The 20,781-nt window shown below is 45.8% G+C and overlaps 1 protein-coding gene across 4 annotated transcripts in view; it reads left to right on the forward strand.

Moving 5' to 3' along the window:
• The window catches only part of LOC138583273 (zinc finger protein 398-like), a 584,509-nt gene that overhangs the window by 530,562 nt on the left and 33,166 nt on the right, over positions 1-20,781 (forward strand). Inside the window, exon 10 of one of the 4 annotated variants that reach the window (XM_069655370.1) lies at positions 10,650-11,048. The exons of the other annotated variants lie outside the window; for them this stretch is intronic. Within the exon in view, the coding sequence (XP_069511471.1) occupies positions 10,650-10,663 (14 nt within the window). The 3' untranslated portion in view covers positions 10,664-11,048. Of the gene's footprint in view, positions 1-10,649; positions 11,049-20,781 lie in introns of those variants that run through there. 4 annotated transcript variants of the gene reach the window in all.

Here is a 20,781-nt window from a genome sequence, read left to right on the forward strand (position 1 = left end):
TAAGTACCTCCCAGCAGTCACCATGTTGAAAAACCTCTAGACCGGCGATTACGCTGGGGGGAGAAACGTCGCAGAACTATCTGCTCAGCCTCCTACATCGGAGCCGCCAACGCGGATATAAACACAAAGCGTGTTGGCGGGTGACAACTATATATTCAGGACAAGGAAATGCAAAACAAAATAATAGCAAACTACCACGAGTCATTAGTGGAAGGACATCCTGGGATTGCTAAGACTCGGGCCAAAATTCAAAAGAACTATTTGTGGCCAACCTGGAGAAAAGCTGTTGCCTAATTTATTGGGACTTGCGGTGGTTGCGCACAACACAAATCCCAGAAGTTAAGTCCTGTAGGGTTGCTGCATCCATTAATTGTACCACCAGCACCATGGCATACGCTGTCTATGGACTTTATTGCCTATCTGCCACCTTGTGATGGGTTTAACACAATCCTGGTCATAGTAGACTTATTCTCAAAGATGGCGCTTTTTATTCCCTTAAAGGGGCTTCCCACTGCCTCTGCTCTGACCACTGTATTTTTGGAGCAAATTGTCAAGTTACATTGTTTCCCGTTTGTATTGATTTCAGATTGTGGAACTCAATTTGTCTCAGCTCTCTGGAGGAGGTGTTGTAAGATAGCCCAAATTGATTTTCAATTATTCACAAGTCACCATCCCCAAACCGATGGTCAAACTGAAAGGACCAATCAGACTCTGGACCAATACCTGAGGTGAATGTTGCAGCAAACTGAAGGATCCTTTAAAAGCATTCTCTGGTTAACCGAATTTGCCTACAATAACTCTATGCACACTAGCACCGGACAAACCCCATTCTACACAATGCACATTCAGCATCCTCAAACGTCCTCCTTTGATCCACTTGACGAACTGGAAATGCCAGCGATTACCTCATTACATAAGACCATTACTCAAACCCTTAAAAAAGCAGCCGAGAACAACAGAAAAAGTTTGCACACAGACATAGGAGGGAGGCCCTGCACTACCAAGTCGGAGAGAATGTATGGTTGGCATCCAAGAATATTCCATTGAAGGGACATTGAGCCTTCCATCCCAGGTACCTAGGACCTTATCCCATCAAAGCCATCATTAACCATGCTGCCATGAAATTGGATTTACCAGCAAATGTGCGAATCCATCCGGTGTTCCATGTTTCTCTCCTGAAACCAATGAAACCAGATACTCGGATTAAAAAACCACCCAAGCCTGATATCATAGAAGGAGAACAGCAGTATGAAGTCAAAGGCATTCTGGATTCCAAGATAGTGCGATCAAAACTATACTACTTAATCGACTGGGAGGGTTATGGACCCCAAGACCGCACATGGGAACCTGTTGAATTTGTCCATGCTCCACGACTAATCAGACAATTCCATCATGTCAATCCCACCAAACCGGGACCAGGGAGAAGAACGCCCGTGAGAGGCGCCTTGAAGTGGAGTGCTGTCATGGTCACAGGGCAAGGGCCCCTATCTTTTTCATCTGATGGGTCCAAATGGACCCAGTCCTGGCACCTTTGGGGCCAGGCTCATGAGAAACTGTGCTCTGCACACTTTGTGTCTGGGGCATGTGTTACTTCCTCCCCAGCAGGCTTCCCACGTGCATCCAGGCTGGCCATGGCCATAGGGAAACATTGGGTGGACGTGCAGCAGTCTCTGGGAGTGGCAAGGTGGGGCCACAGACGGAGCCAAAGGGGCATGGCTGGGACCAGGCTATTTAAGCCTGCCCACCCGTCTGCTTCTTGCAGCGTACCGCCGCCTGAAGCGCTCTTACCTGATTCCAGTTCATCATCTTCAGCGCGCATCTCATCTGCTTCCAGTACAACATCTTCAGCGCTCCACTTACCTGACTCCAGCCACACCATCGCTTGAAACGCAGCTTACCTGAATCTGGCACCTCATCTTCAGCATGCACCTTATCTGCTTCCAGCAACACCATTGCTCGAAGCACAGCTTACCTGACACAAGCAACACCATCGCCGGAAGCGCATCTTACCTGAATCCTGCAATTCCATCGCCTGAAGCGCATCACATTTTACCTGATTCCCATTGTCATCGGAGTCGAGGCGCATCCTCACCTGTTCCGGGCGTCTAACTATGCGGGAGCTCTTCTTCTCGCCCAGCATCCTCACGGATCCATCCATCCAGTAACCGCTGGCAGGTCTTGGATAGCCGTCTCCCGTCTGACGCCGCCAGGCTATCCCTGCAAGAGAAAAGGACACACAAGGTTAGAGACTACATAAATATCTTACGTTTGGTCATGCAATACATAATCCTTGCGCTCGACCTTGAAACCCCAACTTACCTTCCATTTGGAAACCTCGTAAACCCCCCTGGCAACCATTTGGACTCGCTCCAAACACTGCGACTCTGCATGGCCTTCTTCACACCTATTGGGGAGAGGAAAGACATTACAAGGGTTACGGACAATAATCACGGAATAAAGACATTGCAAAAGGATACGGACAATAATCATTGTTAAGAACACTTACCTTCAAAGAGGTTCAGCCACAGCCGGTCTGGGCTGCCACGCACGCAGACCAGTGAAGCAACTAGGTCCATCAAAGGCACCCCTGCAGTTGAGAAGCAGGACGGAGAGCTCATCCTCATAAGAAAAGAGGTGAGACTATATGGGTAAACGCATGCCCACCTCATTCTGAAACGATGGGTTTGAGGCAAATCACAGTCCAACCACAGCATTCTCACTACCTCTTGTATTCTCTCAGGGGCAGTGCCAACAACCAAAGCATCCCACACTACAGAAGCAGGGGAAGAAGTCTGATGCAGGCGAAGCCAAGTCCAGGGAGGGCTACAACCGTGCCCCAATGTCCCCGCAGAAACCAGGTGAGCGTAACAATGTACAGGAGTTGCAGAAAATTCAGATAAGGAGGGTAAGAAAAGGGCAAAGAAGCTAACAAGTTCCAAACAGATGGTGCAGGAACCAGAGATCATGACACTTACTGTCAGGGTCCAAACCGAAATAATCTGTGAACCAAGAAAGATTGCTCCAATCTTCCTGAGAGGGAAATTGGGGATTAAATCCACAGAGGTTGATTGATCCCTTCTGGAAATCAGGCCCAAGTCTCCAAGGAATCGGCTGACTAGATTTCTGTGGGTAAGAATTGTCAATCAGAGAATGGCCATAATAAATATTGTGGCACTGAACAACAGCTGTTTTTTCTAACTGTCCCCATTTCTCTTGATCAAGATAAGAACAAGGATCTTGCCATTTCCCATGCTCCCCTTATAGCATCTACGCAACTTTAATTGTCTCACCAATCAGACTGTCCAACACACTATTGATCAAGAAAGAAGGCCGCTGGGTGCTCAACATAGATCAGTGCCGATCTGGTCTGTATTCAAAGTTATACCTGATCTGTACTTTCTATCCATAGTCGATTGAGACTACATTCGATTCCCACATACCCAATGTACGGACATTGTTGAAATTGGTGTCAAATCAAGGTTGGGCAATCTTGGATGCAAGTAAGGAATTGATGGACTTAGGCTACAAAGTTTCTTCTGAGATGCGCTTCAAAGATGATAGTAAACCCATTCGTAGATCGAATGGGAGAGTGGAACACACAGAGAATCACGCTACCAAAGACTTCATTGGCAGAGATAAAAACACAAAAGGGACCGTCCTATTGAAACCTGATGTAAACACAGATGTATTGGCCCTAATGACAGACATTTTAACTCGGGTCTTTCAAAAATGGGGCTGTTCAAGAACTCGTTCTAGCCAGACAGGATATCAAATTACTAGGGTCGAACATGATGGGTTCCAGTTCTTTTAGAAATAAATCAAGGAGAGAGTATATTTTCAATCAGTTTGATTTGGTTATCTTTCAGGAAACCTGGTTGAAAACAAGCTTTAAGGAGGACGGTTTCTCTGTTCCTCATCAGTTAGCAACTGGAGTAATGGTGGGGAGACCATCGGGAGGGCTACTGATAGCCTGCAGAAATTCTATCGTTGGGTATGCAGTGATGCTATCTAATTCCACCAAAGGTATTCTTGTGATGAAACTGGAAATGGGGACAGGCCCCGCGCACAGAATTTGGATAGTGGTTAACATCTATTGGAATCCCTCCTGTTCTCTGCTAATTGATTTCCTGCAGTCATTGTCAGATTTACTATTGAACATCTCTGTTTGTTTTTACTCCTATAGCCTCATTGTCATGGGGGACTTAAATTCTCTGTGCATTCAATTAACAGGCTTGGGGGCGATACCGAGCAAGGAACCGTCAATGAATGGGAGGATTTGGTGTAATTTCATGTTGGAGTGGAATCTACTCCTGGTTAATGGGAACATCGAGGGAGATGTCACCACGGCTCCGACATGGAAGAGAGATGACTGTAATTCCATAATTTACTATTTTCTTCTTTCTAAGGACTTGTTTAAACAATGCACGCATTTCTCTGTGAACGGTGGGTTTCCTAGTGATCATAAAATCTTAGAAGGCGTTCTTGAAGTAACCCTTAATATCAAGGAGGTTTATATATCAACATGCTGTGTGTGTTAATAGTGGGAAGAATAGAGTAGTGAATTTCCAGAGAGGGGGTAGGGATCTGATTAAGTAACTCAATTATATCACTGCTCCAATGAAAGAGATTGACTTTAAAAAAATCTGCAGTCCCAAAAAATGTGTAGAGTTCCTTTGGGATGTCAATCCCCCAGGCGGGGCAGGTAATCAAGTCATCTCCAAACACAATCATCGATTCGATGAAAAAACTTGGGAGAAAAAAAGGGAACTGAGGCAATCTCTGAGGAAGCTGAAGATAAACAGAATGCATGTGCATGATTATTGGGGGGGGGGGGTTAAAAACCTAAGAAATAATTATAGAAATTGGTCCAGGTCAGACAGTTATTTGCGTTTTCAGCAAGATGGGGAATCAATGTTCAGAGCAATGGCCCAGAAATATTCCCGCAATTTCTGGTCAGTAATTGATTCTACTGAATCTGCTCAAAGTACTATTCAGAGTGGGGTCATACAGGAAAAAGTCTGGGTGGTCCAGTTTCTAAAACAATACGGGGTAGCAGACTCTGCAAAAATTGCCACCTCCTAAAAAGTAGCGTGGGAGCTTAATATCTCGCAAGAAGAGATATGTGATTTAATTAAAACATTGTCAGTCTCCCGGGCTGCTGCCACAAATGGATTAAGCAATCAGATCCTAAAATCAGATCCCCTTCTCTGGTATTGTTTACCGGCCACACTCTTTGGACAGATAGTGACCAGCGGGTACCTTCCAGAGACATGGAGGAGGGCAATCATTATACCCATTTATAAAAAGGGGGATTGTTTAGATCCCTCAAATTATCGTCCAATTTCACTGCTGGATGCACATGGAAAAATCTTTGCCGGCCTGGTTCTAAAGGAGCTTGAGAATTGGTCATTATCAAGGGCTATCTTGTTGAAACATCAAATTGTTTTCCATAGGGAACTGTCGACCACATTAAATGGCCTGGCACTAAGTGAAACATATAGCAAGACGTTTCAAAAAGGTGTCCCTCAACTGTATGGTGCCTGAATTGACCTATGCCAGGCCTTTGACACCGTGAATAGAGACCGTCTTTGGTGTAAATTGAGGAGCTGACGCTTACCGGAAAGTCTATTGGCAATAATAGTGGAAATGGTTAAGGGCTCTGTTCTCCAAATAAGATTAAATCAAACAGGGAATTTGTCAGGTGCAATTAGGATATGGGGGGGCGGTACGGCAGGGGTGTATTGTTGCCCCTTTCCTTTTCAATTTGCACTTAGCAGATATTGCGAAGTGGTTGGAAGAGTCGGCGTTGGCAAGTCCCATGATTGGGAAGGCTAAAATAAACTGGATTGCCTAGGCCGATATAGTTTTACTTGATTATACCGAGATTGGTCTGCAGCACCTTCTGAATGTCCTTGAAAACTATGGAAGATCCAACGACTTGAGAATTTAACCCACTGAAGTCAAAAATTGTTATTTTCAAGAGACCGCTAAAACCCACCAAGCAGTTTTCCTGGCTTTTAGATGAACAAGTGATTCAGATGGCTGTAGAAGTAAAATACCTAGGATCTGTGGTCCGTTCGTACCCCACAAAATTGCATCTGCCAACTATTTTGGAAGGGAAAATGTTTCAATCAGGTTCTCAAATGAAGAAATTAGTTAATACATTTTGTAAATTCTCCCTCTCTCCTGTTATAAAATATTAGAATGGGAAAGTAATTCCAGTATTATTGTTCGGCTTAGAGGCAAACTCCCAGTCACACCATAAAGATTGGGATAGATTGGAAGGTCGATTGTGGAAGGGTGTTCTTTATCTTCCCAACTGTGTACCCATTGCCAGTTTAAGATACAAATTGGGTCTTCAGTCCCTGAAAGCATGGATGGAATGGGAATGGATTTCCATATATAGATTGATCCTGATCCTCCCCAGATTATCACTGCATGAGGATGTTTTGCTCTCTTTGGAGGGACATTTGAATCATATTATAAACAATTTTAAGTCTTTGGCCTTGGAAACCCTTATAGCCTGTGAATGTACAGAAGCAGATTTGATTCAGAATTCTGACCAAGTTAAAGAGCACATAAAAAAGGCCAATTGTATTAGAACGATAGGAGCCATGCATTCTTCTGGTGTATCTCCTTCACTATCATGCTTGGATAAACCACGAGCATAGCTTCCTGCATATTTGAAGAGATTTCCTGATCCTGTTAACGGTCGCACTTCTTGAGATTTCGTCTCAACCTTTTGCCCACCCGCGATATACTCTTCATCAGGCAGAAAGAGTGCTTGAGGACAACATCTGCCCTCTATGTGAGGACTTGAGCCCACAGACTCTGAGGCATCTGATGAGTAGTTGTACAGGGACCCTTGTAAGGAGGGTGAGCAGGTTGTCTCGCTTTGTACACAAAGAGTGGTGGCTAGGAACTGACTGTTTCTGGGAAAGGCTAGTTTCAGGTAATGAAAAACTGGAAAATGTGCAGCCTGGAGGCAAACTTTGGCGAGCTCTGATTTGCAGCTATTGTGTATTTATGTGAACAATTGGGGCTGGGGATTTAGGTGCTCTTACACTGAGGCTGCTCAGTGTGCTGAAATTATACTGCGCCGATTGGAGACACCTATCAATTTCTGCGCCTGCCTAATAGTAGATTCTTAATTGTGTTTCAATAATAGGCTTGGACTTGCTTTGCATTGAAGAAGTGAGTTTTTAATTAGATTTGAGTATGTAGTCAGTTTAATGTTAATTCACATCAAAATCAAGTTCTTGTTTGTCTTTGAATACATACATTTCAAAAGAATTCTGGCAACTCTAAAAGAAAAAGACCCTAGACACATGTTTCTCCAAAAACAGTCATTTGGTTCCTCAGGCTCTCACTACTTCTCTCTCTTGGACGGATGACTCTCTTCACACTTGAAGCTCTCCTCTCCTCTTGCATCGACATACCCGGCGCGGCCACTCGGATTCAAAGTCACCGGACCCATAAAAAGAGTGACAGCTGCTGCCTTTGCCTCCACCTAGTTTACGCCTTCTACTCATGCGGCTGGCTCCCACTCTGACACAGCCCTCACTAACTTCAATCTATATATCTCTAACACCCTCTATATTCTTGGCCCTGTCATGAGGGCCCGACTAGAGCCTTCCAAAAAGTGCAACTCTTGGTACGAATCTGATCTGGCCGCCCTTAAACACAAGAGTAGGGCAGCTGAGCGGAAATGGAATTCATCTGGCAAACCCTCTGACAAACTGGCCTGCCGCCTCCTACAAATGCAATATCGACTCTGCATCCACACCAAGAAAAGAGTCTTTGTTCAAGCCCACATCGCCGTGGCACCAAACAACACAGCCAAACTTTTCAAAATTTGCAAGGAACTGGCCAATCCTGCAGCAGCCTCCTCTTCCGTCACACCCACCCAGGACCTTTTATCAACCCTGTCAGCACACTTTACCGCAAAAACCCAAGACATTATTTCCTCTCTCTCACCACATGATACATCAATACCTCTGGAGCCTCCCTTGGCCCCTCCACCACTTCTCCTCTCTTCTCTCACTCCCATCACACGTGATGAGGTCGCTGGACAAGTCCGGTCTATGAAGGCCTCATCCAAACAGGTGGACTACTGTCCCTCTAAAACCATTAAGGACAACATTGACTCGCTCGCTCCAGCCTTGGCTGATCTCTGCAATATCTATTTTACCACTGGAGTTTTCCAAACTTCTCTTTCCCAGGGTGTCACTGAGACGTGTGATCAGGATGTTGTAGTTTACTGTGTCAAAGGCAGAGGAGAGGTCAAGAAGAATGAGGACAGAGGGAGTGTTAGTGTCAAGATTTGAGAGCAGGTCTTCACATGTGTTCAGAAGAGCAGTTTCCATGCCTCTGGATGTTCTAATGCCATACTGATGGTCGTAAAGGCAACCAGCAGATTCAGTGTGGAGAGTGAGCTGAGAGATAGCCACCTTCTCCAGGAGTTTGCCCAGGAAAGGGGTGATAGAGGTGGGACTGCAGTTTGCCACAATGGAGGGGTCAAAACTGATGTTCAGGAGAGCAGTTTCCATTATTCTAGCAGCTCTAAAGCCAGCCTGATGGTCATGGAGACAGCCAACGGTTATTCCCTAAAGTTAACTGTCAGCCTGAGTGAAGACAATCATAACCGGTCATGTAATAAGACTGAGGAAAACTCTTACAACATGTATAACACTGCCAGAAATAGGAAACCCTATGAGCCACAGGTAAAGCATGCAGACATGTTCTTAAAAGCTACCAATTTAAATCTGGAAAACCGTAATTTCTCTGTAAAACCAAAATCCCCTTTAATCATATTAATGCTCCCTCAAGAAATATGCTTAAAGAGGGAGAAGCACTAGGAGATAAAAATATTGTTGCGGAACCTAACTTTTGTGTTATGGACTTTGGGTCCCAGAATTCCCACAGTACTGCCACGAAGAAGACGGTTGCAAAGGCACGAGGTTGTGCAGTACAGCTCATTAGATTTGATGACCCACACCTGAGGGTGGCTGAGAGGCATAAAATGCCACCTCAGGTGCAGGCAATCAGACCAAGAGGGAAGAATGTGAGGTGGATGAAGCAGCAGCAGCAGGAGGGCAGTGGTAATAGTGTTTGAAGGAGTTTTGAAGCCTCCAAGAAGCAGCAGAGGAAGAAATTGCGTAAGAGCCAAGACGCCGGGACCAGAGTGGCAAGCGAAGTTGATGCCGGTCCTGAGAGGGTCATTTTGGCTTGGGAGTTCAGCTGCAGAGGTCGCACAATGGAAAGCATGCCTTCATGTAACTTTTCCACTGTATAACGCTCAGCGGTGGCAGGCAAGCACCGGAGCGCTGGGAAAACCGCGAGGGCTGTTAGAGAGGTCGCGCAGCAGAAAGCGTACCTTGGACTCTCTCCACTGTGACGCGGTTAGCGGTGACAAGCAAGCACTGGATCGTGGGGAAGCTGAAAGCAGCCAATGCTGGAAGCCGTGCAGGAGAGGTTTCCGGCCCGTGTAGGAGAATTGAAGCAGACAAACTGGAAGCAGCAAGGGAAACAGGCCTGCATGCCAAACCCGGTGAGTTTACTATTCTATTGTGACCCCAGAGCGCTCCGTGACTGTCGTTGCTTGTATCCCGTTTTCCTTTTGAATACAAAACACCTTAATGATTGTGACACATACCAGGCTGATCGAAACCAAAGCAGTTGTCCTTACTAGACTGCAAAGATTCCATATGAAGGAGGTGACTGTTGCATAGTGGGTTATACTAAAAGCTACTGAAGAACAGTCTCTGCCATCTCAAGATGGCGCTCTGCGAATCATGATTCACAATAACACTTAAAGCTGGCTCATGTAGGCATCGCGGTTTGCTAGACAACCGTGCGAGCCGCAAGCAGGTTTGTTCTTTCTTGGAATGCATCGTTGCTCACGCCTTACAGGTAAGCTGCAACGCTGCTCCATTGAATTGCGATTCCCCCGATAACAAGAACCCGATGCAATCACATTTATATTTCGAATCATTGGGTGCCACAGAGTGCCTCCGATCCCGTACCTTTTGAATCTACAGCGTTATGGGGACGCCACGTACCACATGAGGCCGCCGTCCATGAGCAGCCGGTCCTCACCCACGACTGATGGTGAGCGCACAGTTATTAAATACTCAATCTTGACATAATTGTATATGTTCCTGACAAGTGGATTTCATCAAGCTCTGTCTTATTTCAGAGCATGCCGACCTATAACCTTCACATCTAGTGGCACAACTAATAGACGGTTATCTGTGGTCTATCATTCTGAATAACAGCAAAGCATTGCTCACTCGTGTTGGTGAGTTTATCTAAACTCACAACTGTATTGTGACGACCGTGATGTGGGACCCAGCTCTTTCTTTTGAGCGACTGGTCCCACACACGGTCATAATATATCTTTATTTTTAAAAATGACTATACAAACTTTTTATCATCTTTCCCCCAGCATACCCACAGTCTTTACAACTTGGCTCCCACCATTTCATTTTGATTTTAGATCAAACTGAACACTTTCCTCGTTTATGGGACTACATCGGTGGAACAAAGGTCAATTATTTAAATAAGTTATTTACTGAGATAGAGCTTCACACTCACTCCGTTTTTGGCAAAATAGCCCTGAATACATTTTATTTTTCCATCTATTGCAGAAATCACACCATGACCTGTACCTGATGAAGGGCTATGCTTCGGACGCATTCAGGACAACACTACACCCCCACAGTCCCTGTGCAGTGTTTGTGTTTCCCAAATAAAACTATGAATATGTTTTCATTTATTTGAAATGTGATATTCACAAAAATTCCTCATGTCAATCTCTATTTTTCTAGTTATCTAGCTGATATGTATTATTTCTTTATGGTTCCTTGCATTATTATATATGAACTTTCATGAAATGTGTCTGTCACCAGAGACAAATGAATCTTTTATTTGTTAATTGTTGCTAAATGTATACATTATTTGGATCAAATCGTTTCATAATTTTTGTTTGATTGCATTTCCTAGCACTCCATCAACTTTCATGGAATTACTTTTCTGACCTTGATCAGACTATAGTGTGCCCTGTTGTTGTCCCCACTATCATTGGGCTGACCTTCTGTCTCTTATACTAAAAGCCAACCACACAAAGGGCAAACATCTCCAGATGTGAACCTGAACCATCATTGTCAAAGCAAAAAAGGGGCTCATCTGTAGGCAATTCATAAACAATCAGGGTTGCCTAAATCAAAAGGAAATAACTGAGCATAATAATGTGTATTAAGAGTATTGCCCAGGTGTAAAGAATGTTTCAGACCCACATTACCAAAGCCAAAGAAGTGTGAAGGAGAGAAAGAGTTGTTATCAGCATTTGGTTAATAAAACAAAGGAGGAACAAGGTTGGCAGGAGGGATGCCCTTCTGATACAAGAGGTTCAGAAGGAAGGAAGTAGTGCCTGTCTTGCAGGTGGCAAACACGAAGGTGTTGTAAATAGCACCAGTGTGATTCTTGTTTCCCTTGAAGACAGTCTCAAATCCAATTGTATGAAGTAGAAGACATTCTTAAAACCTTTAAAGTTGACCCTTACCACAGGAGTACTTAGAGCTAATAGTTTTGCATGGCAAGAAAGTAAATCAGGTCATAGAACGTTGTGTTAATTGGTACTGCTTGGGCAGGAGAGTATACCTAAACCAAGAACTGCAGTAGTTTGTTTTGGCTGGCAGGAGAGTATACCAGGCCAGGAGTTTTGTGGCCATTGGTTCTGTTCTGGTAAGAGTACACTGGAGCAGAGAGTTGTAGTAGTAGTAAGCCTGGCATGGGAATAAACCACGTGGAAGTTCATGAAGTACTGTGGTGGGGTAAAGCTCATGAAGAAGCAGATGAAGCAGCACTGAAACATTTTTATGAAGTAGTATTACAACTAAAGTGGTGTCAACAAATCCTGACAAAGACAATTCTTTAGTAGTTGAAGAATCACTGAAGTGTTTTGGTTCAGTAATACTGAGACTGGTGCCAACCTATCCTAACAAAGATATACTAGAAAAAGAGAGGTTGTTTGCTTCCTATCTGCGCACTTAAACAACAAAGGAAATGCGAATTCTGCACGATTTTAATTGCGGATCAAACATCCTGACACGTGTTTCGATCTGCATGGCTCTTCATCTGAGGCTGCATATCAGATATACAAACATAAATTAGGAGTACAATTGATAATTCATTCCATGTGTCCAGAAAACAAAAGCCCCCACAGGACACAATGTTTTTTTTTAAACCATTAGTCACACAAAAAATAATAAGTAATGATTATACACAATGAGTTCAAATAGCATTGCAGCACATACCCAATACCAAAAAAAGAAAAGGATATTCGTTGACCAATCCATGTTGATGAATTGCCAATACGATGTAGGTGCAATGCAAGAGGAGAGAAGGAAAAGGAAAAATGGAAAAGAAAGCTAGTTTAGCTATAGTCCAGGACTTGTCATACATGTATTTTGTTACTCAACAATCAAAAAGAGAATTCAAAAATTAGTATTCTACCTTGAGAATCCTGGGAGTCGTACGAATCACTAGGGAAAGGCTTAATAATAATGATTTTTTGCCAATTTGTCCATAGACTATAAAATATGTTGATTACTGTCAGAAGTCGCTGTGTGCCACTTACCAATAATATCTGTTCAATTACTGATGGCAGTTCTATATCTGGGCTCCACTGAAAGTGGAAAAAGTGTCTATTAACATTTTACCAAATATGGAAATGGACGTCCTACATTTCAAGAAATTAATTATATGCATTATTTTTAACATACCTATATAATCGCAGTTGCGGGTGAATTATTAGGACCAAACTGATCCAAAAACACATCAAGGTTGATTATTAGTCGTATCAGCACGGCGGGGGTAAAAGAGAAAAGGGAAAAACCGCTAATTAGCAATTTAGAATTAATCGAATATGTCGAGGCGGTCACGTGCGCAGACCCCATGCCTAATGAATGCAGGCAGGGGTATGCGTGAAAGACCCTTCCTTACCAGCGTCTCTGTTCGAATGAAGTTTCAGGAGCCGCGCGCGGTAAGGGCCTGCTAGTATTTAAAACTAGGGCGTACCAGAAGCATCCGTTTGTGCTTAACGTGTGTCTTGAAGTGGCGGCCATGTTAGGTGTGTGAAATTGGGGAATTTTAAGTGTATACTCTCTATGCACATAGGATGGTGCGAGGGGGAGTTGAATTAACTGATTAATAGATAGGATGGCTGCCATTTTAAGTTGCCAATATAGACTTCAGACACCCACAAAATATGATCGCGGAAAACGAGTATGATTAGTTACAGCACCAATAGTGGATTGGTCCCACTTGCCAAACGCAATGTATTGAGTCCGTAGTTTAAATATTGTGAACAACGTTAAAGACCAGGTTTTTGGAGCTATAATGTTTGGTCATTTGCATTACACGCTATAGTCGCGAAACAGAAAAATTTCATTAGTAAGCAATTATGGTCTACATTGGAGTCAGCAGACTTTTATATTGTCATGCTCCTGCTAGCTTGTTTTTTGAATCCAATAGAAAAAAATTTTTAGTAAAGAAAATTAACGAAAACCTGATTAGCGTAGTTAATCCTTCTTGGCAACCCCCAATAGTTTGATTCTCTGTAGTTGATACCATAAATATTACATTTGATGTGTTGGCTGGTTCATCATTGGTCCTATCAAAACAGCATGGATGACCAGTAATGGATGAAGTAGGTATACACTGTGAGTCATTGGTTGTATGTAAAATATCTGGGTACACAACAATGTAACACGTCGGTATTGTATAATTTCAGAGGAAAACAGATAGTTTGTGGTCCATGTTGAGTCCATAAGCCACAGTGCGATATTGGCAGATTAGACGGGCTTCCAATTGTCTGATTTTAAGGGCAAGGTTACCTCCACGTTGAAGTAGGGCAACTTTCGGCATGCCCACAAATCTGATAATTGCCTTATTGTCCATCTGGTGAACTTTTTGCTAATGCATCGCAAGTGGGTATTTAGAATCCTGATTTGAGATGGTAGACATATGTTCGCATATTCTGATCTTTAAAGGCTGAATAGTACTGCCAATATAGCGCTGCCCACATGTGCATATGATACAGTACACACAGAATTTTGTGTTACAATTGATAAAGGAATTGACATTTTGTGTTCCAAGCTTGCCAAAGTCAATTTTAGACGTTGCAAGTGCGTATACACACATTGAACAGCTTCTGATGTCACTTGACGTTCTGATGTCAAATTTTGTGGAATGAGGCTCAAAGTCAAAAGTTTCAAGCACTAGGAGGCATCCATTTTGTCAAATGAATGTGCTTCCTGTGCTTGGCAGCTTTTGCTTATTACAGCAGGGGAGCAGAGAATGCTATCAGGTTCATTCTGCCATGGGCTGCTGGTGAGTGCCCTCGGCACAGGAGCGCATGAGAGACACAGTAATTACCGTACCATTCGTATGAAGTCTCTCGGGGCTTCCCTCGGCTCGGTGGAGCCCCGGGAGACTGACAGGTTAATTCATGGAATTAATGTGCGATGAAAAGGGGAGTGCAAGCGTGAAAATCGCAGCGCACGCGTGCTAAAGCCAAGCACGCAGCCGTTTGACGATTCATGGAATGCGCTGCACGTGGTTTACCTGAGATGTGCGCTGAATCGCCATGTGGCGCACACGTCATTGCGACATCCCGAAGGCTTTGTGCGAGACGGCCAGTGAAGGCGCACACAGGGCAGTGCACACACCTAAAAAGGGGGTGGCACACGTGGAATGGGGAATAACATGTGAAAATGTGGGCGTTACGGGGGAAGTACCGCTGCTAAATCCTTGCAACGCCAAAAGCACGCTAACAACGCGTATTCATGGACTCGAACAGGGGAAATCCGCGTGCCACAAAATACGCACTAATCCGGAAACACGTACGCCAGCAGGAAGCAGGCGTAAGCGGCCCCGCGCAGCATAAAAGTGCACACAAACAACAAAGAAGCTCATACGCTACGATGAATATACCGTTCCTTGCAGCAGTGGTCGTGGGACACCACAGGAGGAGGGGGATAGCCAGACCGGGCATTTTTGTACCCAGGACCAGCCTTTTTGGGATGCCTGATGACCAGGTCTATGGGAGGTACAGGTTTCCACCCCAAATCATCCTACAATTGGTTTCTGAGTGTGAGGATGACCTCACATCACCCACCCTGTGCTCCCAAGCACTGAGCCCCTTGGAAAAGGTGCTCAATGTACTGCATTTCTTGGCTACTGGGTCATTTCAGTGTAGAAGTGCCAATGTACTGCATTTCTTGGCTACTGGGTCAGCTGACAAGTGCCATAGTTGGGGAGTCTCACAGGTCACGCAGTCACGCTACCTACACCAGGTGTTGGCAATCATGACTGCATGCCCCTCAGTCCGCAGACACATATACATGCCCAGAACACGCGCAGAAAGGCAGGCCATGGTCCAGGAATTTTATGGGGTGGTACACTTCCCCAAAGTGCTAGGTGCCATTGATTGCACCCATGTAGCTCTACGTCCTCCTAGGGCAACTGAGCACATCTATCAAAACCGCAAGCACTGGCATTCCATCAACGTGCAGGTTGTATGTGATGCCTCTGTATACCTGGAAGCTGGGAGGCATGGTGACACATGGCTCATTGGTGAGTAGAAATGCATCTGCGCATGCATGCATGTCAGACACTGACAAATGGCAAAACCCAACTAATGACAACCATTATCACCTCCCCAGGGGACAGTGCCTACCCTCTGAGCACCTACATGATGATGCCAATACGGAACACCACCACACCACCCTGGGTAAAATACAACACAGCCCATATTGCAACCCGGGGCATAGTGGAGTGCACATTCGGGGTGTTCAAGTCACGTTTTCGCTCCCTTGACTGCTCTGGTGGCCAGCTGCTATATGCGCCCCCAGTAGTGTGAAGGATCATAGTGGCAGCATGTGTCCTGCACAACGTTGCAACCCGGCAGGGCGTGCCGGTGGACATGGTGGTGCCCCACATCCCTAACCACATGCACGCCCGCTGTGCATGGGAGGGGAAAGGGCATGTGGTGAGGCAGCCCGTACCCAGCTTGTGGCACATTTTTTCACCTAATATCCCACCCCTGCGGAGTGCACGCAGGCTTGGCAGATACCAGCTGACAATTGATGATGATGACAAAAGGGACAGTCAACTGTCACAACCATACCACCCTGCGATTGTTTTCCTGGAAGTGCTACATTGTGTGCATCCCTAGCTACTTAAACAAACCCAATGCTGTGTCAGTAAAAGGCACACATTCATGCAGTATGAAGGACTACCCCCTTGCAAAATAGTACACCCAAATAGTGGTATGTCACCCAACCCCTCCCAAACCCCATTTCAGCTGCCCAACACACCATGGCATGGGATGCAATGTCAAAGCAACCAAATGAATGCACAGCACATGACACAAGTGTCACAAAGTGCACCGTCCCAAATGGAAACAGGCGAGAGAAAATTCCCTCCCACCAATGAAAAAGAAACAGCATACATGAACAAATACTTACCAGCAAGACAAAACATTAATACAGGACCCAACAGTGGCAACGTATGACAGTAAGCAATCATAATAGTGCAAGTGGCACAAACTACAGACTACCCACACAACTTATGGAAGCCCAATGCCTCTGTGTAAGTTACTGTTACACAGTGACACCCTTGCGAGCCCATGGACAAGGGAAGCAGGAGTGGCATATGTGTCAGGACCCCAAGTTTCAAACACAAACACAGGGCAAACCTGCATGGGCCCAGCTGGAACACACAGTGGATGCATACGGGAGCCACACAAAGCAACACACTGTAACATGAATGTACAATCTAAAAAAAAAGTCATGAACAAAAAAGGAAAGGAAAAATCAAAAATGAAAATGAAAAATGAAATTAAAATGAAAAGTAAAACTAAACAATTCAAATAAAATGAAAATGAAAAATTCTAATTCAAATGAAAAAATGAAAATGAAAAAAGAAAAAATCAAATGAAAATGAAAAATTCTAATGAAATATGAAAAGAAAATGAAAAAATGAACTCAAAAATGAAAATAAAAAATTCAAATCCTAATTAAAAATTAAAAATCAAATGCAAATACAAAAAATAAAAAATAAAAAAGAAAAAAAAAATAAAATGAAAAAGAAAAATGAAAAAAAAGAAATTAAAAATGAAAAATCAAAATCAAAAATGGCCATGGGTCGACCAGTAGGGTGGGGGGGGGACCCATGCGTGGATGTTGAGAAAGAAAAAACCTCCATGGGCTCATGGCCTGCACGGCTACCTGATAGTGGGAGAACTGTCGTCGCTGTCGTCACCCTCAGGTGGTACATTAGAAGTGTGCGTGGTATGGGAGGCAAACCACACAAAGCCCTGGCATGCTCCTCCATGGCAGCAAGCATGCAGGTCTGAAAGGTTTGGTTCTGCAGGGTGATGGTCCGGAGATCCGCATGCAGCACATCGCGGGTAGCACAGACTTCTGCCTGCAAGGCCTCAAGTGATGCCCGGATCTCCTCACGGGTTGCCTGGAGCTCAGCTGAGATTGTGTGTGTTAGCTGCACCCGCTGCTGTTCTGACCTTGTACAGCAAGTGCACCCAGAGGGACCTGTGTTCTAATCTCAGGGCATCCCTTGGGCCTGTGACTCTGCAGATATGGCTGTGCGCAGAGTCTCCAGTGCAGCCCGTCCATCCCTGTTGGATGCCAACATGCCCTCCCTGTGTGAGCGGCACGTGGACTCTGTTGCCTGCTGCTGGAGCTCCACCTGCCTTTCTGGGGGATAATGGAAGTGGCCACCCATCCACGGCCGGAGCCATCATTTCACATGATGCCCCTTGTTGTGCTGCAATAGTATACATGGAGTTCTCCCACACAGTATTGCCTGGTGGTGCACGGCCACTGCGTGGCCGGACACCACACCTGTTTGGGCCAAGGTGATGTGCACCTTGCTGTGCTGGCACTGCCTGAGGCTGCAGTACTGCATTCCTCCTTTGATCTGCTGGCCCAGGAACAGGAGCAAATATAGTGGAGTGTGACCCTGCATCTGTAACCACCACAGGCGGACATTCCAACACCGAATGGCCCATTGATGGGTCGACCCCCAGTGCAGGTGCATTGGACAGAACAGCATCCCTGCCAGAAAAACTCACCTGCGACGGGACATTTGTTTCAATGTCTGATTCAGCACCTGAGGCATAGAGGTCATCAGGTGTAGCCAGAGACACCCGTGGACAGGATGGTCTGTAGGACTAATGGATTTTCCTTCACCACCACCCCACGTCCTCCACTGGTGCCTGGTTGGGGCTATGAGTACTCCTGCACCTGTGCCATTTCCTCCTCCTCAACAGCATCTAGTGCCTCATCACCTGCACAAAAATACAACAAAAGTAATGAAGACAGGCATGAACAGCATAGCCGACACACATAGGCATCACAATCTACACATCGAACATATTAATGAAACATGTCACACATGACACTAACTCTGGCATGCATGCACTGGAAATGAAGTGGAAGGGGACCCTAAAAGCAGACATTGAGGACTCCAAAATGGAAAAGCAACACATGCTGCATGGTGCATAGCACCTGCATCACATATTAGCCTGTGAGTGGCATGGACAATCCACAAACATGACACATGCCAGCCCACAGATGGCACGTAGCATAGCCATGGCAGAATTGACAAGGACACCAGATGGTAGTAAATCAGTACTGTCCCCCATCCATGTGAGACGCATATCATAAAATAGAACATGCAAACGAGTGTGACAAAACACACATGTGTCACACGCTGCAACAAAGCCAGTGTTTACTAATACAGTGATGGTAGGCACATGGATACATCAATGGTTGGTCACTTGGACATGACACAAGTCAATTGTCATGTTCAACACTCAAACAGGGCTCCGAAGGGATCGTGTGCAGTGCATGTGTAGGTGCACAAAAGTCAATCAGCCGGATTGATGAAATAATTCCCATAAAAAGTTAACAAATGTGGGGCATTGTGGGGTGAAATCTATGTCTGAAGTATGGTGAATTTGGGGCATAACAGCACAAAAATGTGTGTTTATCATGCAAATGATCCCATCAATAAGGCAGAATGAAAAGAAAAACAGTATTAACAATGTTGTGACATGTTGCCAGTTGAAGGGCAAGTGCAGTCATCAGGTGCAAAGTGTTTTCTGCGGTCAGTAGGGATACTGTGAAACCCAAACCCAAGGGCGGGGGATGGTTTGGAGGCACCACATGGGTGACCTATAAGACTGGCACATAATCAGAACACATCACCCAAGCAACATACACATGGTTTGCACACACACACATGGCCACTCACCGGACATTGCCTCAAGATCTGGTAGGTCTCCCAGGCCTTGGATCTGATCCTCTGCGATGAACCCTCCAGCGATTGCCTCATGTTCTGTGAGTTCATCCTCCTCTGGTGGAGACCCACTGCCAGTCACCAGAGTAGAGGCCTAATTGGAAGCCAGCTTGTTTTTTGCTCTGTGTTTGAGGTCATTCCACCGCTTTGAGCAATCATCAGCTGGGCACTTCACAAATCCAAGGGAACTAATCTGGTCCACGATGCACTGCCAGTGGGCCCTATGTTGAGCAGGCGTAGTCTTGCACCTTGCAGTCACCAGCATGTCGCGGCCATGGGCGGACACGTAGCCCACAAGTGCGTCTAGTTCCACATCATTGAAACTCCGCTTCCTTGACGTGCCGGAGGGACGAGCCGTGTCTGGGGTCCCAGCCTGTTCCGCAAGAGCACGCTTCTTCCTCTTGAGAGGTGGTGCGGACCCTGAGTGGCTTACGCCGCTCTGGCCGGTAGGGGCTGAAGCGCAAGTGGACTGGGCACTGGAAGCAGGCAATGGAACGATGACCAAAGGTCTCACTGCAGGCATTGACTGCTGAGTGCTGTTGCCAGGACCAAGCGGCACAACTGCCTTGGTGTGATGGTCTGGGACCAACACTGTCTCGGCTGGGTGACTCAGAGCCAGGGTGGATTGACCTGCAGCTGCCCCTGCAGCCTCCTCACCCTGGCCACTTGGGGCAGCAGATGACATTGCTGCCCCAGATCCATGTGGCCTGGTGACAGCAACTTTCACCGCCACATGTGGCTTTGACTTCGTGACACGGAAGTCGGCCTGTTAGTCATCCCGTGCCAGTTCCGTGACCAATCTGGGCCGGGTTAACAGGGCCTGAGCTGGGATGGTGTCAGCTGCATCTCCCCGACCTATTTGGGGGGGGGGACATAGCTGTCCCTGATTGGTCCTCGACACACTGGCCTCTTGGGCCACCCTGCCCACGTTGGCCACCACTGCCACCTTGGCCACCCTGCTCATCCTGGCCACGTCCCCTACCGTGGACACCTCTTGGAGGTCGGACACCTTTGCCTCCCTTACCACTTGGTCACCTCCCAACCATGGCACTGATGTTCTTGTGGGAATGGGATGTCCTGGGCAATTGAGGTTAAGGGGGCAGGGTACTAGATGCAATACGTACCCCTGTGCTCTAGCAAGGCTGTCTGTGAACCCTGGGGGAAGATGACGGGTCACACAATGCTCAGGCACCCCGAAAACAAAATTTAACGTACACGCGACCCCTCGGTAGCCCATGTGCGTGGAATTAAGTACCCGCAGTACGCTGTGGCACATAGAAACACACAAAAGACGTACACGTGTTAAACGCAGGCTACAATGACCTCTGAATGGGTACGCGACACACGGGGGCAACCACAGTGGAAAAATACGTGCGCGACTCACCGTCTGCCTGC

The sequence above is a fragment of the Ambystoma mexicanum genome, chromosome 3q, assembly GCF_040938575.1.
Source record: "Ambystoma mexicanum isolate Mex_15411 chromosome 3q, UKY_AmexF1_1, whole genome shotgun sequence".
NCBI lineage: Eukaryota > Metazoa > Chordata > Amphibia > Caudata > Ambystomatidae > Ambystoma > Ambystoma mexicanum.